The sequence below is a fragment of the Clarias gariepinus genome, chromosome 16 (genome assembly GCF_024256425.1).
Source record: "Clarias gariepinus isolate MV-2021 ecotype Netherlands chromosome 16, CGAR_prim_01v2, whole genome shotgun sequence".
Classification (NCBI taxonomy): Eukaryota; Metazoa; Chordata; class Actinopteri; order Siluriformes; family Clariidae; genus Clarias; species Clarias gariepinus.
Window position 1 is genome coordinate 2126520 of NC_071115.1, and position 27830 is coordinate 2154349.

The 27830-nt window shown below is 39.6% G+C and overlaps 1 protein-coding gene across 1 annotated transcript in view; it reads left to right on the forward strand.

Moving 5' to 3' along the window:
• Positions 1-27830, forward strand: part of grna (granulin a) — a 67635-nt gene that overhangs the window by 15671 nt on the left and 24134 nt on the right. The window contains exons 2-23 of the mRNA XM_053514058.1: positions 5645-5720; positions 7595-7732; positions 7867-8004; positions 9246-9377; positions 9535-9619; positions 9810-9916; positions 10472-10622; positions 13448-13545; positions 16515-16677; positions 16753-16850; positions 17377-17530; positions 17632-17729; positions 19001-19154; positions 19255-19352; positions 20214-20367; positions 20455-20552; positions 22360-22513; positions 22616-22713; positions 24807-24960; positions 25063-25160; positions 26197-26350; positions 26453-26550. Of these exons, the coding sequence (XP_053370033.1) occupies positions 5706-5720; positions 7595-7732; positions 7867-8004; positions 9246-9377; positions 9535-9619; positions 9810-9916; positions 10472-10622; positions 13448-13545; positions 16515-16677; positions 16753-16850; positions 17377-17530; positions 17632-17729; positions 19001-19154; positions 19255-19352; positions 20214-20367; positions 20455-20552; positions 22360-22513; positions 22616-22713; positions 24807-24960; positions 25063-25160; positions 26197-26350; positions 26453-26550 (2637 nt within the window). The 5' untranslated portion in view covers positions 5645-5705. The remainder of the gene's footprint in view (positions 1-5644; positions 5721-7594; positions 7733-7866; positions 8005-9245; positions 9378-9534; positions 9620-9809; positions 9917-10471; positions 10623-13447; positions 13546-16514; positions 16678-16752; positions 16851-17376; positions 17531-17631; positions 17730-19000; positions 19155-19254; positions 19353-20213; positions 20368-20454; positions 20553-22359; positions 22514-22615; positions 22714-24806; positions 24961-25062; positions 25161-26196; positions 26351-26452; positions 26551-27830) is intronic.

Consider the following 27830-nt stretch of genomic DNA (forward strand, 5'->3'; position numbering starts at 1 on the left):
ATGTATAAACTTTTAGTTTTTCCTTGCATTTATTTCTAAAGACTGATTCGAGGTGAAACAGCCTCAGGCTCATAAACACATTATTATGGGGCGGAAAGGAGTCACGTGACTTAACAACTAACTTGTTTTAAATTTTAGTTTCATTCAGTTAAATTAACATTTTGGGTCTTTAAAAATATATCTTATGGTTAAGTCGGTTTTTTTTTTTGCATCATTCATGTACCAAATCCATTTTTTGTAACAGCTTATATTTTTAGAAACATTTCCTTGTATTTTTCCTTGATATTTTATTTCTTTATTTAAATCACTATTTGTACCTTAGATGGTCTATTTCTATAAACTGAAATGGACTGATGCAAAATTATATTACATACCAATATAGAAAATTAATTTTATCTTTTTTCCCTCAAAATTCTAAGTTTCTTAAGTTTTATAAGTTAGATAACTGTTTTTTTTTTTTTTTTTAGAAACAATAGTTTAAAATGTTGGAGAAAGGAAAAGTAGACTGCAGTGTTAAATAAATATATATATATATTTTTTTTTTTCTTAATATTTTTATACATACATTTACAAATTACAAATACATTTTTTCATCTGATTGATTAAAAAGGAATTAGAAATATTATTGATTAAAAAATCTATATATATATATATATATATATATATATATATATATATATATATATATTTAAGATAATACACCATTTATAGATCATTTTTATATTTTCTTATTTATATTTATCTTTAATCTCCAAGGGATCTTTTTTTCTTGAGTTTTGCCCCTTTATCCATAGGGGGCGCCACATCAAAAGATTTGATCCACAGGACCTGGTACAGTTTTTAATCCCTAATGCCCTTTCTGCTGCAACACTCCTATTTCCATCTGAGCTTGTATCCAGTGTAAGAACATTTACCTGACAAAAACTTAAGAGCACTTTTGTAACTCGTTCTGCCAAATGCATACGGTTAAGAGTCTTGACCAAAACCCAACAGTGGTGACCCAGTGCTGGAATGGTTTAAATCCATGACTCTCTGATTAGCAACCCAGAGCCTCAAGCACCTGAGCCATCATTGCCTCTTTCTTTCTGGAAACAGACTTTGTTATATAATAAATAAATAAAGCGAATTTGTGCCCAGTGGTGTAGTGGTTAGCTTTGCAGCTCCAGGGTCCGGGGTTGATTCACGCCCCGGGTCTGAGATAGGCTCCAGGCCCCCCACGACTCTGTATACAGGATAAAACGGATGTAAGTGAGTGAGCAAATCTGACTCTCGTGCAATAGCCACTTAATAGCAATGCGTGTGTTCATGGCTCATGGCTTTAAACCAATATGTAGTATGTAGTATATACCGTATACACTAGGTGAAAAATTTATATTTAAATAGATAATAACAAAGTAACATATTTAAATTAAAAGGCACAACAGTTGTATAACTAATAATAATGATGATAAACTTGAGCTTGTTTATTTGATCTAGTTATTTATCAAGCTGTTTATCACGTGTTGACAATAAACAATAAAAACAATAAACACACACATATATGCTGTATATTCATATGTCTGTGTGTAAGTGTCAGTGTCTTATGCTTTACTTTAAAATTAATAAAATCAATATTGGATACATTAAAATAATATATAAAAAAAAAATATATATATATATATATATATATATATATATATATATATATCCACAATTTTTTTTTTATAACAAGAATAACAATTATAAAAATGAAAGCAAGCTTGAAAATCTAATTAAACATGTAAATAAACTAACTAAATACAAAAAATCACAATGTTTCATTGATAAATACATATAGCCACATATGTGTCGATACTTTGTGTCATTTTGCGACGTCACCACGCTCTTCTCTCTGATTGGTCGAGCTTGTTTGTATGGATTGTGGGTAATGTAGTTCAAAAGCTAAAAGTCAGAAATAAAAGTGTAATCAGTGAAATAGGAATGAGCTGTTTTTATTTTTATTAAAAACTATTTTTTTTAGATGAGTGTTTAACTAAGTTAAAAGATAATAAATGAGTGAAACTCAAGTGCGTATTAAGAATGACATGTTATTTTGTAGTCCACTTCCGGGTTCAGCTCCGGCTTGAGGAAGATGTGTAAAAGTGGGCGGAGTTTGGGGAGAAAGCGAAATAATAAAGCCTGTGTGTGAATGAGAGCAGAGTGTGTGTGCAGGACTGTCAGGTGAGTGGAACTTGCTCAACTTAAACACACACACACACACATACACACACACACACACCTTTTTTTTATTAATTCTTTTGTCCTTTAATCGGGTTTATATCGAGTGTAATAGATTATTTAATTGAGTATTAAATAATAAAGAAAGAGCTGTGCATCATTTGTTACTATGCAGATTAGGATCTGTCTCACACCAGAGACACAGCTTCAGGTCTAATGAAGGGGAAAGTGATACATGTCACGTGACCTTGAAATGGCTAAGAAATAGCCATAGAGATTAAAGAGTTTATACACAATGTTTAATATACAGCATTGATCTGAAACAGAAAGTCAAAAACAAAGTTCAAATTCATGATATAATAAATATTAATGTTTATACACAAACACAAAGCAACAGCGGGAAAACAGTTTCTTGGGATTTTTAAGTTCATCTTTACTTGTTATAAAAAATTATGTTTTATTATAAAGTAATATTTAGCTTTTACAACCAGAGAGACAGACATACAAGTGACAAGAGATTTCTTCCCCTCAATAATAAATTATATAATATATTTGTTATTTTAATGTGAAAATTATTGTTTATATATATTTTTTTTCCTGCTTCAGATATTTTATTAATGAATGTGTCTTATTTTATTGATTATTATATTATATTATATTATATTATATTATATTATATTATATTATATTATATTATATTATATTATTGTTTAAATTTTCCTTCATATGCTAATGTTATATCTGTAGAAATATTCAAATTAGTTTTTTTTCTGCATCGAACCGGCCGCACATCATCTCACACTCACACATTGAACTGGATGTAACTTATTTATTATTTATTTATGTATTTTTAAAATAATATTGCTTGTTTTTTTATGACAGATGTGTTTAGCTGATCGAATGACAAATCTTTTAAAAAATTGTACAGTGTAACGTTACTTTCTCTCATTGAATGAGTTCATAACCGAGGGTATTTTAACATTCAGGTTTGCTATTTGAAGCATTTCTGGTTTTGGTTTAAGTATATGCTCCCCTAACCATCGCACCAACATGACCCTGTTGAACGCCCTGTTCCAGGTTTATTCCCCCCGTGTTTAGGGTTTTAACGCACTTCGCTCTTATCGTCTCTGCTGTTAAGGCTGCACACTAGATGCTGAAGCGTGTTAAGTTCATCCACACACTCTACAAAAGCATTACGCTCAAGCGCTGATGTCTGGATGTCGAGGAGTTCCTGCTCCAGTCCCAGTTCTTGCCAAAGCTGCTAGTTCAGTAGGGTTTAATTAAATAATCTTTTAATAAAAAAGAGTCAGACCTCTGTACAGGACACTCGAGGTCAACCTTAACCTAACGCTCTTCATGTTCCTGCACTGTTAGCTTCAGTGAAGGGGAACTACAGTATGTGATAAGAGACATTCTGTTTAACTCTGCATAACCCCTTGTCTGGGTGTGATGGTCAGGTGTTCACATAGTTTTGGTCCCGCCCACTTCTTGATGAAAAAAAAGGACATTATTTCCTGGATTCCAGTTAAACCACAGGTCCACAACAACTCACTGCACATGAAACTAAACAGCGGAGCAGAAGCTATCAGGTGCTACAGTAGGTTAGTCTTTTATCTGTGTGACTGAAGCAGCAGGAAATCCTGTAGGTCCTCACGTGATCATCAGGTGATTATTCGGTTGTTTTTTGGCCTCTGAAATACACCACGAAAACACATACAGTAGAAGCCTGGTGTCAGTTAACCGTACTTTACTTCACGACTGATGTCATGCTGGTCACGTGACTGCAGAAGATCAGTGGTGGATGTTTTTATAATATTAGTTGGTGTAAGTACATCATGTGGGGATGTAATCGATTGGCTGTGAGCTTCTTTAACAGAGATTTAATCACAAATTGATGGTAACGGTAAAAATTTTGCAATTTCAATGGTAGCGTCAATGACCTTTTCATGCACATATATATAGAGAGAATACATCTAGTGTAAACGTATTAATACTTTTATCAGTCCGGTAACAAAATCAGTGTAAAACCAGTTTTGTTTTTCTTTTTGTTTTGTTTTTTATTGATGAACTTTAAGATTTCCCACAAACTTTGACTTTAGTTAAATTTGTTTTACATCTTTTGGTTTTTGCTTCGACTTCGACAAAATTGTTAAAAATTCAAAACATTGATTCTAAATCTAAATTTAATACCTATTTTTATTTTTGATTTCCCAATTTTTTTCTTCACTTTTTCACTTCTACCTGCAAGATTTGCCTGCGAGGCGCATCAACGGTCGCAACCGCGTGTGTTTTGTGTTGACAATCGAGGTCAAAACATTCACAGGAAGCTAAAATCAAAACAAAGTCAGGAAGTGAAAGCAGTGAAAATGCATTTTCCAAAAGCAAGCATCCTGTAATATTTTTTTTGCAGCACGTAATAACGTGCACTTTTATCCAGGACAGGATGAAGGACAATGAATATATAGAGGAGTAAAACACGTAAAGTTGTGCTTTTATGGAAAATGAATCAATAACATGAAGGTGAAGAAGCAGAGTTACTGTTGCCACCGTGAGCGATGAATAGTTTCCTATAACAGCACGCGCTCATGTTTTTTATTCATGTTATACTACTGAGGTATACCAACAATTACATTCATTTTTTGAATGAAAAAAATGTTGAATAAATAGATGTCTCCTTACAGAGAGCTTCAATATTTTAAGATTCAATTATTTGTCACATGTACCGTACAGCAAAGTGAAAAGATTTTTTCGCACATCCCAGTTAGAAAGCTGGGGTCAGAGGGGATAGAGCGCCCCCTGGAGCACATAGGGTTAAGAACCTTGCTCAAGGGCTCAACAGTGGCACCTTGGTGGTCCTGGGGCTCAAACCCCCGATCTTCTGATCAGTAACCCAGAGCTTTAACTGTTCGAGTCACCCCTGCCCCGTATAAATGATCGTATATTAACATAAACCTGAGGTTTGGTTTGCAGCTGGTAAATAAACAGCAGTGTTGTTTGAGGACCACTTAGGATTTGCAACTCTTACTGCAGATGTTTATACAGGCTATATAACACACAAGGCTCATCCATGCCCACGGGCCCGAAGGCCAACCTGTCTGGCCCAATCCAAAGTCCACTAAAGAAAGGCACCAAAACATTCAGTGCACCACAGTCTCAAGCAACGAGCCCCAGACCACTGACCCGGTCTCCAAACCCCCCAGGTCTCAATCCGATTACGTCTCATGTGTGCCAGACACCACAGCACCCCTCCCCCAGAGGTCTTGTGAAGCCACGACCCAATGGGACAGAGCTGCCCAGAGCTGCCCAGGTGGCACAATGAGAACCTACACAATACTGAGCTCAATATGTTTGTGTTATATTCTCTATGACTTATCCAAAATGTTTAAATAACAGACCTGACACACACACACACACACACACACACAGGTGCTGACCTGTCCTCTCTTGTAGACGGAGACCAGGAGCTCAGGGAAGAGACGGTGCTGTTCCAGAGCTCTCGGGGTTCGAGAATGACTCGTTTAAAGGTGAGCGGCATCACGGTGTGTGTTACTGCAGGTTTAAAAGCCGGCAAGTTAATTACGTACCACGGCTGTCCTCACTGTAATGTAAGTTTGATTTGCCGTCACTTTGCTGTTCCTCTCTGTGCTTATATCATCAGTCATTTTTAAACTTATTTGTCTCTACTTCTTCTTTTTAATTTGTTTCACAGTTCTTTATCAGTTTCATGTTGAGCTGTTGTGACCAGGTGTAGAAGAAATACGTCATATAAAATATTATTATTAGTTTTAGTAGTGGTGGTCAAAGTGTAGTAGTAGCAGTAGTGTAGTAGTATTCTGATATCATTTGATTTTCAGTTTTTTTCCCAAAAGTTTCATAAATGCTGTGTATCAGTCGTGAGCACTTCCTCATGCCATATTGCTCTTCAACTGTCCTACTTCTTTACCTTCACACTCAAACCTCACAGAGCTCAGTTAGGGAATTTCCTGGTTGTTTCAGTAATGAAGCAATAAAACATCACAGCGTTTTATCTCCTCATGTTCCACTCAAACCGCTCCCGTCATACCTACTGTACCTGCCATATCGTCCTTTATTGCACATTCTGCACACCATGTTTAATTTGTACATTTTATATTTTTCTAAATCTTTCCAGCTTTCTGTCCCTCTGTTCTACCCCACCTTTTTTGTTTAGGCCTTTCGTGTAAGCCTTTCACTGCGTATCATACTGTGTACGGTTGTGAATGTGACAAATAAAGTTTGAGTTTGAATTTTTAATAAAGCTGCTTTAATTTAGAAGGTAAAGGTCTCAAAGCAGAAGTGTTGAAGTGCGGTAGAAAGATAATGTGCAGTTCATCTGTGTGTGTGTGTGCTGTCCCCATGACTGTCTATTTTATGATAAAAAAGAGGAAGTGGAACTGTCCTATAAATAAAAGTCAAGGCAGTTATGACAGCGGCTGGGTTTCTTTTCATAAATGTCATGTCATTAACTCTGCGCGTTTTCTTGTTATTGAAACAAGGGCTTGATTTGTCTGAAATTTACCTATACCTGTATTAAACTATAATAATTAAGGCATTGTCCGTGTACATCGGAGCTGTGCGACTGGTGCTATTCTGACCACTGGAGCCATTCTGCACGTTGGAACAGAGAGCAGACGTGACATTCTGCCACAGAGCCGTTTGACTTGATTCAGCAGTTTTACAGTAATGAGGCAACGAGTTGTCATTCGAGGTGTTTTGAGTGGCATGCTCGCTTGGAGCAGGAGGAATATCACTGGAAAATGACAAGAGATCAAAAAGACCTTCAACGAGCTCAACCCCATGAAAATGACAAAAGCATTTGGAACTTGTGCATGATGATCAGCGGAGAACAATCCACAACATTGCTGCTATTGTCTGTGAGGCGTACGGTGCAGTGCAGACGATCCTCACGTGTGATTTCAACATGCACCACTTTGCTACCAATGATTAAAGCTTTCCTTAAGTAACGCATGAAAGCAGACGGCGGTTTGTGCTGTAATCCCAGGGTGATTACCTCGGGAGTGTGTGGGACATGGTGCAATTCTCATGCAGCTTTCTAAAGCTCACATTCCCACTCAGTCAGATCTGACCACTCGCTTTCCTGCCCAGCCCAACTTTAGCGGTTTTTATGAACCCTCCCTATAAAAAAAAAGAAGAGAATCCAATAAATGCAGAAGCTGGTGTCAGTTTCGACGTTCCCTGCATGTGGAATTCACTTCCACCTAAACTCAGTCAGCCGCAGCAGAGTCAATCAGACTAGGGTTTGACTTTTTCCCCTGGTTTTAAATAATGTCTTATTATTTAAAGCTTTTGTCATTTTTTTAAAAAAAATTTATTTTGGGGAATTGATTTCTCTCTCTTTTTTTTTCTTGGTTTTATGCAGATGTTAAGGCTGACAGCTGGCGTGCTCTTGTTGAGCCTGGTGGCCGGTTCGAGGTGTCCTGATCAGCAGCGCTGTGGGGATGAGCAGACATGTTGCCAGATTCAGTCTGGAGAATTCAACTGCTGTCCTTTCCATCAGGTGAGCAGATGAGAACACAGGCCACGCCTCCTTTACTGACGGACAAATAAGCTCCGGCTTCTTTAGCAGAACTGACAGATTGTGTACAGTATATGATTGTGAATGTGATTGTGTATGTAATGGTTTGTGTGCAGGCTGAGTGCTGTGAAGACCACTTACACTGCTGCCCCGAGGGCATGTTGTGCGAGGTGAAAGAATCCCGGTGCACAAACGCTACACACTCGCTCCCATGGGCCGAGAGATTTCCTTCAGGAAACTCCAACCTCGACAAAGTGAGAAACCAACCTGCGGCCAATACCACAACTTAACCACTTGCGCACATACACCATCACGCCTTCTACTTCCTCATGAGAGGGGTTTCACTTCACAATGTATCACCTGATTCATTCCAAAAAGCAGAATTTGCAGTTTGTACTTGACCAGCTGAAACAATGCCTGAGAAGTAGCTCGATCCTTCAAAAAGTACAGCCATGTGACTTGCCACATGACACACACCCAAAAAAAAATTATGTGGTTTTGTAATTAAAGCTTTGATATGAAATTAAAGTTCACTAACATACACGTGACCTTAACACTAGCGCTTTTACAAACACTTTAGCCAATAAGCTATTCTGATTAACAACTGCTAATTCGTAGATCTTTTGGAGAGCTTATTGTGATAATTATGAGCTTTAGATTTGTTAGACTAACTTTAGATTTGTTGCAAAATTTTTATTTTAGCTAGGTTAGCAGTAGCACTAACTCAGTTGCACAACATAATGGCTGTTTTGGTAATAATAACGTTAAATAATTAACTGTATTGTGAAAACAAATAGACACACATATGAGAAATACAGGCTAGATTGCTAGCAGGTGACTGAGCTAGCAAAGTTAGCTAATGTTAATGTCTTAGCAGAAGGGTGCGGAGGCAGTTTGAAATCGTATAATATTGCGATTTATAAAAGTACTGTGCTATAAACATATTTAAAAATGTATAGTAGATTATTTAAAATTAGCACATTTAAGTGTAAAATTTAAATTTAATAAACTGTATGTTTAATAATGAACGAATGCGAAAAGTATGCTTTTAAAAACATATATATATATATATATATATATATATATATATATATATATATAATGTAATATAATAGATTAGTATTAACATTAGCTACCTTATAAACTCTTTAGCCAGCTAAGTAACTAGCCCAGATGTCAATTTCTTACACTAAATATTATGTAATTATGTGATTAGATTAGATAGATAGATAGATAGATAGATAGATAGATAGATAGATAGATAGATTATCGAAGAAGGAAATTACAGACCTTATTTGATATTTATCTCAACAACAAAACTCGTATGAAAGCTGACATTAAGTTCTTGCTCATGCTAATGCTAAAGCTGAGGACTTTTCTGATCTGAGTTCAGTCTTTGTCCAGGACAGGGTTTGATTTGTGAACCTGCAGTTACATATTACTTGTGTAAATTCACAGTAGTACATGTCACAAGTGTGTCTTGTCACTTTTCCAGTCATTCAGAATGATCAGCTCCTCTGATGCTAACAATATGTACGACACCATCTGCCCGGATAACTCGTTCTGCCCGGCGGACTTCTCCTGCCTGAAGGTGTCGAACACGTACGGCTGTTGTCCTCTAGCGCAGGTACGTTGCCACGGAGACTCAGAGGGAAGGAGATGATAATGAGTATTGAGAATGAGTGTTTGTAACGTAATAGCTCACGGTCATTGTAAACGGAGAAAAATACATAATGTTATGGTAATAAAACAGCAGGGCATAAAAGTTGGTTTGTGTTTCTCAGGGAATCGTGTGCTCGGACGGGAAACACTGCTGTCCAAATGACCGAGAGTGCACCGCCGACAGCACTTCCTGTGTGAAGAAGACGGGTACGGGATACAGTTTTGACAAATCCTAACCTGAAAAAATACTGAAGAAATGATCTTGTAGATTATTATCAGAGACAACTTTGACTTGCGTGCTTCATCGCCCTTGTAATCTCTCACTATCTCACTCTCTCAATGTACATATGCTCTTGCATGCCAAAGTTCTGAACTTCTCTTCTTTTTTTACTGACAGAACCGGTCCTGGCGGTTGTGTGTGCTGATGGCATGTCTGAGTGCCCTGTGGAGACATCATGCTGTGAGACTGCAGATGGCGGATGGGGTTGTTGCCCAATGCCCAGGGTATGATATGATTTAATGCTACCTGAAAGTTAAGACCGGTTTTCTGAAACAGGTTCTGTACTGTCACAGACATCACAAAGGAATTCCTCAGTCAAACGTTGCTAATTTGCTTAAAATTGTGTGAAACCCAGGGAAGCGCTAGCTCCTACCTCACTGATCCGATTTAACTTGTTACTGTAACAGTGTCTGGTATAAATTAATACCTTCTTTATTTCAGAGCATGAAAACGACACCCTGCATTATTACTGTTACTCTGATACTGATCAGAGCTCCGATCATGCTTACTGAATACTAGCGTCTAAACTGCCGACTCTATTGTCTATAGTGTTATGTGGTACAAAGAGACATGTTAAAACATGGCTAGCTAAACCTGCTTCTAGACATCACACACACTTACCTGGTTAATCATAGCCTCTTAAATATTAGCCTCATCCCAAAACAAATCAAGTCCATCTTTAAGGAACCTCGTGATCCATGTTTTCATATACTTGTAGAAAATTAAATGACATAACTGTGTAAAATCCTACAGGACTAATTGATTGGTTTCCTTCGCAGGCTGTGTGCTGTGATGATAAAGTGCACTGCTGTCCCGAGGACAGCGTTTGTGATGTAAAAAGTGCCAAGTGTCTTTCTTCTACCAATCAGGAATTTCCAATGTGGGCCAAGTTTCCTGCTCGACAGAGGGCTGCCTGGGAGGACCACACATGTAAGGCCCTGGCACACAATGCACCGTCACTCCTAAGTTGCACAACAAAAACAATTTACCTCATTATCAAAAACGGAACTTAACAATGTTACGGCTTATGAGAATAAGAGATCATGTGCTGTCGATGTCCTTCCAGTCATAGCGAGAGAACCGGCTGCTGGAAGGGAATTATCCCTTATTATAATATATTTGAGGTGAAAATGTGGAAAAGCTCATTCCTTATATACTTTTCTGTCTTTTCTAAATGAATTGTCCTAAATTTTTTCCCAGCTGGAGTCCTAGCTGTTACTCTAAGAATGATCTCCAATGTTGATATCTTGGAAACTTTATTTAGCAATGGCAGTGTTGCTCAACTACATTCCTTTGAAACTAATGTTACAAATTGAAAGTATCATAAATTTAAAAAAAAACTTCCTCTTGTTGTGGGTTTGGATTTTGTCGGTCCCTGTATAACCAATCTGGCCTGTTCAATTTTTACTACCATAGTGCTCGGACCCCTAAATTGGTGTTTGCTGTTTTATTTGCAGCCTAATAAATAATCAGGTATCTTCAACCTAATAGAATGGACGTAGAGATTCTCGAGATGAAGTTATAAATATTAAGCCGCAAGCATCTTTATGTTCCATCTCACTCACTCACTCACTCACTCATCGTCTATACCGCTCAACCTGTATACAGGGGGGGGCTGGAGGGTATGAGTATGGCGTCAGATTTATGTCAAAAGTCACGAGCGCGTAAGACATGCTCACGAGCACATTATGTTATTTCACACGCGCAAAAATGAACCTTCAGGTGGCATGATAAAAGTACTCGCGCACAAATTCAACAACCGGGAGGTGTACAGGCAGCTGCGCGCGAGCGCCTGGCATATTCTCATAGGTTAACTCTGCTCGCGCAGTGGAATCCTGCTCGCGCGCAGCGGCCTTCTGCTCGCGGAGCCCTGTTTTGCTCGCGCAGTGGATTTCTCCTCGCTCAGCTGATTTCTGCTCGCTCGAGTCTAGATGACTTTTGACAATTTGGGGGCGGAAACCAAGGAGGGCACTGACTCTCTTATGAATGGTCACTTTCATCGTAATCACACCCACAGGGACATCCTTGTACCTTGATTGACAGCTCTCATTACAGGAAGGCACGGAGTTGGGTTAAGTTACCACCGAAGAAGAGTGGGAATTAATTTTCTAATATACATAAACTGTCTATCCACGTATAAAATGCTGCGCAGATCATAGTTAAATCAATTACCATATTTTTGAGCAATAAGTAACGTAACTAGCTAGCCTATTCGTTCTGTAGCTAACGCCTTAGCCAACACTTGTGATGCTGATCGCCCGACACTCATTTTAAAACTTGTAATCTTTAAAAACTGCATCTTAGACAACTAACATTAGGCTAACTGAATCATAACACAATTGTTTTCACATGTACAAGTGCTATTCTTACTGACGCTGATTTAATGCATTTGATTTTGCAGGCTAACACCTTGTCCCTTATTGTATTTTTGTGTGGCTCCAGCTCATCTTGCCGTTTATAGATGTAAGAGAAAATATGGTAATTGATTTAACTATGATCTGCGCAGCATTTTATACGTGGATAGACAGTTTATGTATATTAGAAAATTAATTCCCACTCTTCTTCGGTGGTAACTTAACCCAACTCCGTGCCTTCCTGTAATGAGAGCTGTCAATCAAGGTACAAGGATGTCCCTGTGGGTGTGATTACGATGAAAGTGACCATTCATAAGAGAGTCAGTGCCCTCCTTGGTTTCCGCCCCCAAATTGTCAAAAGTCATCTAGACTCGAGCGAGCAGAAATCAGCTGAGCGAGGAGAAATCCACTGCGCGAGCAAAACAGCGCTCTGCGAGCAGAAGCCCGCTGCGCGCGAGCAGGATTCCACTGCGCGAGCAGAGTTAACCTATGAGAGTATGCCAGGCGCTCGCGCGCAGGTGCCTGTACACCTCCCGGTTGTTGAATTTGTGCGCGAGTACTTTTATCATGCCACCTGAAGGTTCATTTTTGCGCGTGTGAAATAACATAATGTGCTCGTGAGCATGTCTTACGCGCTCGTGACTTTTGACATAAATCTGACGCCATACACTGGAGCCTATCCCTGGATGGGGTGCCAATCCATCGTATGGCACACACACATACATACACTCACACCTTCATTCACACACTATGGGCAATTTATGGGGCCAGGGGTAGCTCAGTGGTTAAGGCATTGGACTACGGTTCGGAAGATCCCAGGTTCAAACCCCACAACCACCAAGTTGCCACTGATGGGCCATTGAGCAAGGCCCTCAACCCTCAACTGCTCAGATGTGTAATAAGATAAATAAAAAAAAATAAAAAGGGTGGAAGTCGCTCTGGATAAGAGCATCTGCTAAATGTAAATGTTTTGAATGAATAAATCTGCATGTCTTTGAACTGTGGGAGGAAACCGGAGTACCTGGAGGAAACCCACAAAGCACAGAAAGAACATGCAAATTGCCACATCCCTTGTATAGTCCTGACCTCGCGCCGAGCCATTTATACATGTTTGAGCCCTTAAGGGAGTTCCTGGGAGGCCGGCGTTTCAGACGTGAAGAAGGAAGTGCGATCATGGTTCGGGCGTACTGAGAAACCTTTCTACCTTGATAGGGTCCAAGCACTAGTGAAATACTGGGATAAGTGCATTAGTGTAGCAGGAGACTATACAGAGAAATAAAGGGAGGTTTTACGCCTAGAACTGTGTCTGGTTGCAATTAAAAGTCCCACCTCGCATTATTTGCTTTGTTTAAAAGGTACAGAAACATATCATGTCTCCCATGTTACATGTTGTGTGTTTAGACTCTGAAGTTCCCTGTGACGACACTATGACTTGTCCGGAGGGAAACACATGCTGTAAGGATGGAAAGGGAGGATGGGGCTGCTGCCCTCTGCTTCAGGTAAAATTCCTTTTAGTACACTGTGTTGGAGTAGAAGCAAATACATATTATTTGGCTCAGACAGTGTAGAGTGGCTTACAAAAGTATTCAAAATCCCCTGAAATGTATGAGATTTGTCTGAATAACAAGTGATAATTAAAACTTTGACTTTGATTTTTGCTATAAACTTTGCTTAAAATTAAGTTGTAGTCCTTGAATTTTTCAGGGAAAATTAAAAACTGTAAAAAAAAAACAAATTTGTATAAATAATCAACACATACTCCCAGTAAAAAAAAATAGATAGATAGATACCTTATTGATAAGAGACATAATAGAGAAAAAAAACATATAAGAAAAAAAAACTTGTGTTATGTAACTGAATGAATTCACCCTCAACCATGATTGGTTAGAAACGTAGAGGATGAAGGGAGGCTTAAATTGTTGTATTTTTAGCACCATTTAGCTCTATATTTGTTTATTATTAAATCTCAGCAACAGTCTAAACCATATTTACAATTAATTTATAACTCATAAGAGGATAAAAAGAATGAAAAAAGAATGATTGCGAAATTGTTAACCAGTTTTTTTTGTTTTGTTTTGTTGTTTTTTTTTAGCAAATTTGTGCCGGGTTAAATCTCACCTACCGTAGATGTTATGATTGGCTAAAAGATTTTGGTCTCATTTATTATTGGATAGATGAAACAATGAAGGTGATACTTAAATCATGTTTTTTTACTTTTTTGCTCAGTTAAAACGTGCTCAGGTGAACTGTCAGAGAAGAGAATGTAAGTCTGAGGGAAAGGAGTTCAAATGAAGCCTAAGTATGGAAGTATATTAGTGCCAAAATTCCTCAAAGCAAAATAACAGGTTTAACTAAAAAAAAAAAAAAACCTGTTGCAATAAAAATCTTTGAATTTTTCTGCATTGCAATTTGATCTGAATTGAAAAAAAATCCATAGAGCATTTACAATGTTTGAAATTTTTGCCACTGCAATTTATTGTGGTTGTATATTTCAAGTAAAAATGTAATCCAAGCATTTAAAATTCAATGAAAAAAAATTTAAGTTACTAAATTGCAGTCCAAAAATATTTTCTAGTGTTAAAAATACAATCTTCATTATTTTTCAATCTTACAAATTCAGGTAATAAAATTCAAGTCGCTAAAATTCAGGTCTTCACATCCGGGATATCACAGGAAGAGCAGTGGAGAGCCGATTGCTGCTGTCCGTGCCGCAGTGTACTTTAAAGTGTGCTTCCTGCTCCCTGTGCAGTCTACTTCTCAGAAACTGCTTACAGATCGGAACGCAGCCCTCTTAACTAACATTATTAACTTATATTGCCAGTTGCACAATAAACTGGCCATATAAGTTATTATACACAGTTTGTTCCATTGTCCAGCCTCATAGGTGTGTTGTTTATATTGCTAATCAATGTAAGTTTAAAGTTATATGCTGTTGTCTGGTTACATTTTTCTGATTGTACCTGTACATAGAAAAGGGTTTATACGGTAAACAGTGTGTGTGATCAAGAAGACTCATCTGAGTACTGATTCTGAACAAGTCAAATATATGTTAAACATCTATGGGGACTGAGCCCCCCTTAACTAAAAATCCTAGAAACGCTTCTGTTTATAAGCAATATAAATTTAACAAAGTGTAAACAGCATGCATGTTGTTGCTGCTGCTGAGAAACCCATCGCTCTCGCGTGTAAATGAAAGAGTGCCGGCTTTGCTTTTAATATAGCGTTTACGGCAGAGGGGTAATTTAAAAATATTTTTGAACTGCAATTTAGTAACTTGAATATTTTTGCATTGAATTTTAAATGCTTAAATTACATTTTCACTTGAAATATACAAGCACAATAAATTGCAGTGGCAAAAATTTCAAACATTGTAAATGCTCTAAGGATTTTTTTCAATTTAGATCAAATTGCAATGCAGAAAAATTCAAACATTTTTATTGCAACACGTTTTTGTCAGTTCATGTAATTCAACCTGTTATTTTGCCTTGAGAAATTTTGCCACTATTATACTTCCATACCTAAGGAACATTCAAAGGAAGTCAAAGATCAAGTAATACAAGAAGCAAATCTGTCACAAAGAATTGTGAAACTCGCAAACAATGGTGTGTACGGAAATATACACCAACATGTAGTTTTGAGTATTTTTTATTGATTAATATAATAATAAATTCATTATCCAATATCGGGCATACATATCGGGATGTGTCATTTGTAATCCAGACGAATCTGGTGACTTTTAAGGGGGGTTGAATACTTTTGCTAGGTGCTGAAGAGTCTGAATTCAGTTCAGTACAAAACAAGACAGACCTAGGTGATTTTTGGTTAGGTCAGATGAGTGTGAGTTGATATTTTAGAAAACAATATTGGTCCTAAAAAGTTCTAAAAGTCCGAAATCATATGCAGTATTAGTTAATATTAATAGGTATAGTAGATTTCAAGGTTTATTAAAGGGTTCCAATTCAAACCATCCAAAGGGATCAGATACGACAAGACAACATAACCCCAGATTAAATACAATAAAGATAAACTACTACAAAGCAAGTAAGGCAGGATGACACAAGACAAAATAATACATTGCATGGTGGTGTAGTGGTTAGCACTGTGGCCTTGCACTTTTCATGGGCTGAGGGTTTGACTCTCGCCACTCATGTTCTTGGGTTTGGTGGCTTTCCTGTAGGTACTCTGGTTTCCTGCCACAGTTGAAATACATGCATATTAGATTAAATAGTATTTCCATATTGCCCATAGTAAGAGTGTGTGTGCCCTGCAAAGGATTGGCACCTTGACCAGGGTGTGCTTGCCTTGTGCCCCAAATACCCTGGTATGGGTACCAGGCCACCCATGACTTGGTACAGGATAAGAGGTATAGAGAATGTGTAAATGATACAAGACAGTGCATGAAAATAAAAATAAGATAAAATCATTGAAAATAAGAAAGCACCAATACTGGCTGGTTGTTTCTTTACAGGCGGTGTGTTGTGAGGACCATGTCCACTGCTGTCCTAATGGTAAAAAGTGTAACCTCGCCGCTCAAACATGTGAAGACCCGTCAGGTTCAGTGCCCTGGCTGAAGAAGGAGCCGAGCCGACCGATCAGAGGACAGGGTTCCCAAAAGGTTCCAGAAACTGAAGGTACTTCATCAAATATCATTATAATTAAATCAGTTTTTAAAACTAAAATATAACCCTCTTGCTGTGTGTGTTCAGGTTCTGATGTTCCCTGTGACGACACTGTGGCTTGTCCTGATGAAACCACATGCTGTAAGAATGAAGAGGGAGGGTGGGGCTGCTGTCCGATGCCTAAGGTAAAAACCCTTTCCGTGGAACATAAGATATTATCAAATGGAATACCATTTAGTAAAAGACAGACACTGATTTTGGGTCATTTTAGATGGGTCTTATGGATATAGGTTGCCAGCCTGATATACTTGAGGCTGACTGGGAAAGGAAGCATATTGTCCTCAAAGTTGCCAGGTGGTGGAAACAGGATTTTTTTAAAGCTGTTTTTGAGCTTCCCTTTTGACCTTAAATCTCTGTATGGTTAGCCTTTTCCTGGACTTCGACCTAAAAAATTGTGGGGAGGATATAAATATCACAGACTGGGGTGTCACTGGGGAAAAAGGAGCTTTGCCCATACCCAGGGAACAGGAAAAGCATAAATCCACTCCTGCTTATTAGGTTTAGGATCTGCCAAGCACCTCATACAACCTGAACTGTAGGAAAAATCTTTCGCATAGAAACTCCATGCCATTATATGGTACTGGCATCAGCCACTTTTTTATGGTGAGTAGTAATAGGTATGCAGACCGTATAAAAGTTGTTTCTTTACAGGCGGTGTGTTGTGAGGACCATGTCCACTGCTGTCCTAATGGTAAAAAGTGTAACCTCGCCGCTCAAACATGTGAAGACCCGTCAGGTTCAGTTCCCTGGCTAAAGAAGGAGCCGAGCCGACCGATCAGAGGACAGAAAGTTCCAGAAACTAAGGGTACTTCATCAAATATCATTAACAATTTTCTGTAAAACTGACAGAATAAATATCCATATTTACAAATGATAAAAATCTATTTACTTGCTGCGTATGTTCAGGTTCTGATGTTCCCTGTGACGACACTGTGGCTTGTCCTGATGAAACTACATGCTGTAAGAATGAAGAGGGAGGGTGGGGCTGCTGTCCGATGCCTAAGGTAAAAACCCTTTCAGTGGAACATAACAAGCTATTAACAAACGGCTTACGTCTTAGTAAAAGACGGACACTGATTTTAGTTGGGTCATATGGAGATGGGTTTCCAGCCTGATATCCTTGAAGCTGACTGGCAAACTAGCATGTTGTCATCAAAGTTGGCAGGTGGTCCTAACAGGATGTTTTTGAAGCTAGGGGGAGTTGTAGAGCATGACTTTGGCAGAACAGGGCATATCTCATGAAGAGAATAGCATTATTGAAGCAAAGCTCAGCTTGATTCAGGCATAGTATGACATAATTCAGATTAAACAGGGATTGATATTACCTGGCATGGGAGGCAGTCTCATCAACCTGTGCCACAAAAGGTCTCGGTTTAACTGATGGGGCTTTAGGTGAAGTGGTGGATATCACCATGTTGACCTCCAGAGTGTGCCTGGCAGGGAGCGTGGTTTGACACAGAGCTGTGCTGTCAGTCTTTTGTTGAAGCTCTTTACTATTGGCCTCCTCTTGGAGATCCGTGAAGAGAACTGCCCTTTTGACCCTGGAGCTCTGTATGGTTAGCCTTTTCCCAGACTCTGAACTAAAAAAATGTGTGGAGGAAGTAAAAATCACAGGAAACTCATACTCCACTAGTCAAATAAACTCCCTTAGATTTTCCAGAGTGAGGTGTCACTGGGCAACAAAGAGCTTTGCCCATAGATCTCTTGACTCAGGGAACAGGAAAAGCATAAATCCTTTCCTGCTTATTTGGCTTTGGATCTGCGAAGCACCCAATACAACCTAAACTGAATCTTCTTGCCATTATATGGCACTGGTATTACTTATTTTATGGTAAAAGTTTACAGTGTGAAACACATTCTCTCTCTGTATAGGTCTTGTGTTCTGTCTGGGATAGATAGAAGGAGGGATTTAAATGTAGATGTGCATTTATTTAAGAAGTTAATGACAATACACAAGAGTTAAAACCTGACATAAAAACATGAATTAGGACTTAAACTCAGCATTGGCATAAGCACAAGGTTGTAATGATACTCTAAATAGAACTGGAAAACTTATCAGACTAAACACTGACTATAAAGAGACTGACTAATTAGACATCAAAATGTGCAGGTGTTACAGACGTGAACGTTAGACTGTATATGTGGCAGGAGGTATGTGAGTCTGGAAAAATGTCAACATGAGTCCCACAATACAAAAGTCCAAAAACACTGGGAAAAACATGAGAATGTGAATGTAAAGTCCATGTGCAGATCATATAAAAGTTGTTTCCTACAGGCGGTGTGTTGTGAGGACCATGTTCACTGCTGTCCTAATGGTAAAAAGTGTAACCTCGCTGCTCAAACATGTGAAGACCCGTCAGGTTCAGTGCCCTGGCTGAAGAAGGAGCCGAGCCGACCGATCAGAGGACGGAAGGTTCTAGAAACTAAGGGTACTTCATCAAATATCATTAACAATTTGTTGTAAAACTATAAGCATAAACATCCATTTTTTTAACTAATTAAAATATAACCCTCTTGCTGTGTGTTCAGGTTCTGATGTTCCCTGTGACGACACTGTGGCTTGTCCTGATGAAACCACATGCTGTAAGAATGAAGAGGGAGGGTGGGGCTGCTGTCCGATGCCTAAGGTAAAAACCCTTTCAGTGGAACATAACAAGCTATTAAGAAACGGCATACGTCTTAGTAAAAGACAATGATTTTATTTGGGTCATATGGAGGTGGGTTTCCAGCCTGATATACCTGTAGCTTACTGGCAAAGGAAGCATGTTGTCATCATGTTGACCACGCGGGAAAAACTGCTTGACCTCCTGTGCCACCTTAACACCCCTGCAAAACCTGCCTTTGCGTCTCCGCCACTGAAGAGGAAAAGGCTGCTAGAAGGATTGCTTTAGGGCCCCTGATCCTGGCTGGGAAAGCTGCCCAGCCGACGGACATCAGGAAAGGACTCCCGTCTGTGGCTGTGCCCAAAAAGCGCTGGGAGGGGCCGGTTTTGGCTCATGTCAGCGGGAGCGGTTGTCATCATGGCCACATCCATCGCCACCTTTTGGCAGCCGTGTGACCACATGCCAGTTGGGCACTGCCACTGGAACTGCACGTGCACACCTTCACTTCTTTTCTCCCTTTTCTTTCCATCCTTCCTCTTTTAAACCCTTTCCTACCATAGTTTTCCTTAATAAAATTACCATTTTTCCTGTAAGACCTCGCCTCGTGTCTGTGTGTCTGTGGTGCCAACCCATTCCAGACTGTATATGTGGAAGGAGGTATGTGAGTTCGGAACAAAAATCAACATGAGTCCCACAACACAAAAGTCCAAAAACACTGGGAAAAACATGAGGTTATAAAACTGAATTATTTTAAAAGATGTGTATAGAATGACCAGGAGCGCCCGATCATCCTTTACTATTCATATTGTGCTTTTAACGATAGACTTTGTCACAGTGTAAATGTAAGGTCAATGTGCAGATCATATAAAAACGGTTTCTTTACAGGCGGTGTGTTGTGAGGACCATGTCCACTGCTGTCCAAATGGTAAAAAGTGTAACCTCGCCGCTCAAACATGTGAAGACCTGTCAGGTTCAGTGCCCTGGCTAAAGAAGGAGCCGAGCCGACCGATCAGAGGACAGAAGGTTCCAGAAACTAAGGGTACTCCATCAAATATCATTAACAGCTAGTTGTAAAATTTGGAGAATAAACATCCATGTTTTTAACTAATGTGTGTTGTGTGTTTAGGTTCTGATGTTCCCTGTGATGACACTGTGGCTTGTCCTGATGAAACCACGTGCTGTAAGAATGAAGAGGGAGGGTGGGGCTGCTGCCCGATGCCTCAGGTGAAACCCCTTTCCGTGGAGCCTGACCAATTAACAAATGGCATACGATTAAGTAAAAGACAGACACTGATTTTATTTGGGTCATATGGATGTGGGTTGCCAGCCCGATATACCTCAAGCTGACTGGAAAAGGAATCATGTTGTTCTCAAAGTTAGCAGGTGGTGCAAACAGGATGCTTTTGAAGAACAGGGTATATCTTGAGCAGAACAGGGCATATCTCATGTAGAGAATACCATAACTAAAGGGAAGCTCAGCTTGATTCTCGCATAGTTTGAACTGACATGATTCAGACAGAACAGTGCTTGATTCTTACCCGGCATGGAAAGCAGTCTCATCAACCTGTGCAACAAAAGGGCTAGGTTTAGACAACCTGGCTTTGAGAGAAGTGGTGGAGATCCCCATGTTGACCTCCAGAGTGTGCCTGGCAGGGAGCATGTTTTGGCACAGAGCTGTGTTGTCAGTCTTTTGTTAAAGCACTTTGCTATTGGCCTCCTCTTGGAGCTCCATGCAGGGAGCTACCCTATCGGCTTTACCCTGGAGCTTTGTATGGTTAGCCTTTTCCTGGACTCTGACCTAAAAAATTGTGGGAAAGAACTAAAAATCACAGGTAACTCATACTCCACTAGTCAGATGAACTCCTCTAGATTTTCCAGACATGATTTTAGACATGTTGTCATCAAAGTTGGCAGGTGGTGCAAACAGTTTGTTTTTAAAGCTAGGGGCAGTTGCAGAGCATGATTTTGGCAGAAGAGGAAATATATTAAACAAAACAGGGCATATCTCAATTAGAACAGGGCATATTTCATGTAGAGCATGGCATGATTCAGACAAAGATCTGCTTGATTCAGGCATAGTATGACATGATTCAAACAGAACAGGGATTGATTATTACCTGGCATGGGAGGCAACCTTATCAACCTGTGCAACAAAAGGGCTCGGTTTAGATGACGGGGAGAATGGTTTCACGCAGAACTGTGCTATCAGTTTTTTATTAAATTGCGTCGCTATTGGCCTCCTCTTGGAGTCTTGTGCAGGGAACTGACTTGTTGGCTTACCCTTGAGCTCTGTATGGTTAGCCTTTTCCTGGACTAGGACTCCTTCCGTATACTCATATGACCCAAGGATGTAATGATACAGTGAATAGACCTAGAAAACTAAACAGAAACAAGGGGCGACGTGTGTGGCGCGAGCCTTGCGGGAATGCAGAAGCACGCAAAGTTGGCGTGGGAAGGGTGAACTTTGTGATGGGACCCGATGTGGACAAACCGAGCTTGAGTCAGTTAGTGAATGATGCTGGTGCATTCAGCGAGGAGTTAGGGTTACTCGTGGTCATAGATTAGGCTGGGTTGAAGCCGGAGAGACAATAGGGGATCCTTGGTCCAAGCTTGTAGTCGATAACAGATTAGAGGTTGGTAACATGGATCGATATCTTTGAATGCGAGAGTCTGAGACGAGAGAAGAAGGCGTGGTCGGTAAAGCAAAACGTCGTCGAGATCAGGCAGGCAAAGATAAGAAAAAAATGGTGAAATATTGGGCTAGTACTGCAGACAATAATCTGGTGAAGGAGTGTTGTCGGAACGTGGTTTAAATAGGCAGCAGCGATGATCAGAGATAGCGCACAAGCGTGCGCAGAGTGAGTCGGTGAGATGTAAGGAATGGTTAGGAACATAGAACAGGAGTGCACAGGTGATCATGGCGGGGCTGTGGCTTGGTGTCTTGTGACATATTGTGCTTTTAACCATAAACTTTGTCACAGTGTGAATTTAAAGTCAATGTGAAGTTGATACAAAAGTTGTTTCTTTACAGGCGGTGTGTTGTGAGGACCATGTTCACTGCTGTCCTAATGGTAAAAAGTGTAACCTCGCCGCTCAAACATGTGAAGACCCGTCAGGTTCAGTGCCCTGGCTGAAGAAGGAGCCAAGCCGACCGATCAGAGGACAGAAGGTTCCAGAAACTAAGGGTACTTCATCAAATATCATTAACAGCTTGTTGTAAAATTTGAAGAATAAACATCCATGTTTTTAACTAATTTAAATATAACCTTCTCGCTGTGTGTGTTCAGGTTCTGATGTTCCCTGTGACGACACTGTGGCTTGTCCTGATGAAACCACATGCTGTAAGAATGAAGAGGGAGGGTGGGGCTGCTGTCCAATGCCTAAGGTAAAAACTCTTTCAGTGGAACATAATAAGCTATTAACAAACAGCTTACGATTCAGTAAAAGACGGACACTGATTTTAGTTGGGTCATATGGAGATGGGTTTCCAGCCTGATATCCTTGAAGCTGACTGGCAAACGAAGCATGTTGGCCTCAAAGTTGGCAGGTGGTCCTAACAGGAACAGGGCATATCACATGAAGAAAATAGCATAATTGAAGCAAAGCTCAGCTTGATTCAGGCATAGTATGACATAATTCAGATTGAACAGGGATTGATATTACCTGGCATGGGAGGCAGTCTCATCATCCTGTGCCACAAAAGGTCTCGGTTTAACTGATGGGGCTTTAGGTGAAGTGGTGGATATCACCATGTTGACCTCCAGAGTGTGCCTGGCAGGGAGCGTGGTTTGACACAGAGCTGTGCTGTCAGTCTTTTGTTGAAGCTCTTTACTATTGGCCTCCTCTTGGAGATCCGTGAAGAGAACTGCCCTTTTGACCCTGGAGCTCTGTATGGTTAGCCTTTTCCCAGACTCTGAACTAAAAAATTGTGTGGAGGAAGTAAAAATCACAGGAAACTCATACTCCACTTGTCAAATAAACTCCCTTAGATTTTCCAGAGTGAGGTGTCACTGGGCAACAAAGAGCTTTGCCCATAGATCTCTTGACTTAGGGAACCGGAAAAGCATAAATCCATTCCTGCTTATTTGGATTTAGATCTGCGAAACACCCAATACTACCTAAACTGAATCTTCTTGCCATTATATGGCACTGGCATTACTTATTTTATGGTAAAAGTTTACAGTGTGAAACACATTCTCTCTCTGTATAGGTCTTGTGTTCTGTCTGGGATAGATAGAAGGAGGAATTTAAATGTAGATGTGCATTTATTTAAGAAGTTAATGACAATACACAAGAGTTTAAACTTGACATAAAAACATGAATTAGGACTTAAACTCAGCATTGGCATAAGCACAAGAGTATGGAGTTAATTATATGCCAAAATTTAACAAACAAACACAATCTGGTTTGCAAAGAAAAAAAATCGACTTTCTTACAAATGCGCCCAACCTATTTTCTCACAAATGCAATGGAGCAATTTCCTCTTCCAAAACAGCAGATGGCGCTATCGGTCAATGTACTCTATTCTCCCGAGACCTCAAACAACGTGTTTATATGGTTTACCCTTATGTCCCAGAGGAATATGAGTGGGGAACAGTTTTGAGGTCTCCATTATATATCCAGACAGCCAGACATATTAACACTCCACTATCTTTAGGATAGAGCCCTGTAGGGGAATACAGTTATATCAAACCACAGTTGCATTTTAATTAACTATTGAATTATTAACTATAATTAGTGATCATATCTACATTTAAATAATCTGTTTCTGTAGTACAATCATACATTGTACACAGCTGTTGCAGCGCGAGGTGTAGATACAGTAAGATGCAAGAATCATTGTATTAGACTGCATGAAATTTATGAAACTTTTTACAATCTGGTTTGTAATAGAATTCTGTCTGTAATTCAGTATGTTTACTGTTCATCTATAGCTTTTTACCCCTTATAACTTTATAACTTATAAAATTATTTAAATGTAGACATGTCGCATACGTCCGGTGTGGATATAAAAATCCAATGGTAGTTCTTTCAGCCTTCAATAGTTAATTAAAATGCAGCTGTGGTTTGATATAACTGTATCCCACTACAGGGCTCTATCCTAAAGATAGTGGATTGTTAATATGTCTGGCTGTCTGGATATATAATAGACACCTCAAAACTGTTCCACACTCATATTCCTCTGGGACATAAGGGTAACCCATATAAACACGTTGTTTGAGGTCTCGGGAGAATAGAGTAAATTGACTGATAGCGCCATCTGCTGTTTTGGAAGAGGAAGTTGCTTCATTAATTTGACATCACAATGTGCAGGTGTTACAGACGTGAACGTTAGACTGTATATGTGGCAGGAGGTATGTGAGTCTGGAAAAATGTCAACATGAGTCCCACAACACAAAAGTCCAAAAACATTGGGAAAAACATTAGAATGTGAATGTAAAGTCCATGTGCAGATCATATAAAAGTTGTTTCCTACAGGCGGTGTGTTGTGAGGACCATGTTCACTGCTGTCCTAATGGTAAAAAGTGTAACCTCGCTGCTCAAACATGTGAAGACCCGTCAGGTTCAGTGCCCTGGCTGAAGAAGGAGCCAAGCCGACCGATCAGAGGACAGAAGGTTCCAGAAACTAAGGGTACTTCATCAAATATCATTAACAATTTGTTGTAAAACTATAAGCATAAACATCCATTTTTTTAACTAATTAAAATATAACCCTCTTGCTGCTTATGTTCAGGTTCTGATGTTCCCTGTGACGACACTGTGGCTTGTCCTGATGAAACCACATGCTGTAAGAATGAAGAGGGAGGGTGGGGCTGCTGTCCGATGCCTAAGGTAAAAACCCTTTCAGTGGAACATAATAAGCTATTAACAAACAGCTTACGATTCAGTAAAAGACAGACACTGATTTTAGTTGGGTCATATGGAGATGGGTTTCCAAACTGATATACTTAATGCCGACTGGCAAAGGAAGCATGTTGTCATCAAAGTTGGCAGGTTGTGCTAATATGATGTTTTTGAAGCTACAGGGGTGTTATAGAGCATGACTCTGGCAGAACAGGGCATATCTCATTAAGAGCATGGCATGATTCAGACAAAGCTCAGCTTGATTCAGGCATAGTATGACATAATTTAGATTGAACAGTGCTTGATTCTTACCTGGATGGCAGACAGTCTCATCAACCTGTGCAACTTTTCCAAAGTGGTGGAAAGTCCCATGTTGACCTTCAGAGTGTGCCTGGCAGCAAGCGTGGTTTGGCGCACAGCTGTGCTGTCAGTTTCTTGTTAAATCTCTTTGCTATTGACCTCCTATTGGAGCTTCGTGCAGGGAGCTGCCCTTTCGGCTTCACCCTGGAGCTTTGTACGGTTACCCTTTTCCTGGACTAGGATTTCATTAGAGTAAGCACAAGTGCCAAGGTTGTACTGATACACTGAACAGAACTGGAAAACTAAACAGACACAAGACAAAGAACAACAGAAACACTCACTATAAAGAGACAGACTAACCAGACATCACAAGGTGCAGGTGTTACAGACGTGAACGTGTGGCTGTATATGTGGCGGGAGGTATGCGAGTCCTGAACTAAAGTCAGCAAGAATCCCACAACACAAAAGTCCAAAAAACAATAAAAAACATAGGGAACAACTTGAAATGAAGACAAGACATGATAAAGACATGAAGCAAGACAAGACAATACAAGTTAACATAACACAAGAAGGGGTTAAGAAAATGAATTATTTTAAATGATGTGTATAGTATGAACAGGAGCGCCTGATCAACCTGCACTATTCTGTGCTTTTAACCACAGACTTGGTCACAGTCTGAATGTAAAGTTCATGTGCAGATCATATAAAAGTTGTTTCTTTACAGGCGGTGTGTTGTGAGGACCATGTCCACTGCTGTCCTAATGGTAAAAAGTGTAACCTCGCTGCTCAAACATGTGAAGACCCGTCAGGTTCAGTGCCCTGGCTGAAGAAGGAGCCGAGCCGACCGATCAGAGGACAGAAGGTTCCAGAAACTAAGGGTACTTCATCAAATATCATTAACAGCTTGTTGTAAAATTTGGAGAATAAACATCCATGTTTTTAACTAATTTAAATATAACCTTCTCGCTGTGTGTGTTCAGGTTCTGATGTTCCCTGTGACGACACTGTGGCTTGTCCTGATGAAACCACATGCTGTAAGAATGAAGAGGGAGGGTGGGGCTGCTGTCCAATGCCTAAGGTAAAAACTCTTTCAGTGGAACATAATAAGCTATTAACAAACAGCTTACGATTCAGTAAAAGACGGACACTGATTTTAGTTGGGTCATATGGAGATGGGTTTCCAGCCTGATATCCTTGAAGCTGACTGGCAAACGAAGCATGTTGGCCTCAAAGTTGGCAGGTGGTCCTAACAGGAACAGGGCATATCACATGAAGAGAATAGCATAATTGAAGCAAAGCTCAGCTTGATTCAGGCATAGTATGACATAATTCAGATTGAACAGGGATTGATATTACCTGGCATGGGAGGCAGTCTCATCATCCTGTGCCACAAAAGGTCTCGGTTTAACTGATGGGGCTTTAGGTGAAGTGGTGGATATCACCATGTTGACCTCCAGAGTGTGCCTGGCAGGGAGCGTGGTTTGACACAGAGCTGTGCTGTCAGTCTTTTGTTGAAGCTCTTTACTATTGGCCTCCTCTTGGAGATCCGTGAAGAGAACTGCCCTTTTGACCCTGGAGCTCTGTATGGTTAGCCTTTTCCCAGACTCTGAACTAAAAAATTGTGTGGAGGAAGTAAAAATCACAGGAAACTCATACTCCACTTGTCAAATAAACTCCCTTAGATTTTCCAGAGTGAGGTGTCACTGGGCAACAAAGAGCTTTGCCCATAGATCTCTTGACTTAGGATACAGGAAAAGCATAAATCCATTCCTGCTTATTTGGATTTAGATCCGCGAAGCACCCAATACTACCTAAACTGAATCTTCTTGCCATTATATGGCACTGGCATTACTTTTTTTATGGCAAAAGTTTACAGTGTGAAACACATTCTCTCTCTGTATAGGTCTTGTGTTCTGTCTGGGATAGATAGAAGGAGGGATTTAAATGTAGATGTGCATTTATTTAAGAAGTTAATGACAATACACAAGAGTTTAAACTTGACATAAAAACATGAATTAGGACTTAAACTCAGCATTGGCATAAGCACAAGAGTATGGAGTTAATTATATGCCAAAATTTAACAAACAAACACAATCTGGTTTGCAAAGAAAAAAAATCGACTTTCTTACAAATGCGCCCAACCTATTTTCTCACAAATGCAATGGAGCAATTTCCTCTTCCAAAACAGCAGATGGCGCTATCGGTCAATGTACTCTATTCTCCCGAGACCTCAAACAACGTGTTTATATGGTTTACCCTTATGTCCCAGAGGAATATGAGTGGGGAACAGTTTTGAGGTCTCCATTATATATCCAGACAGCCAGACATATTAACACTCCACTATCTTTAGGATAGAGC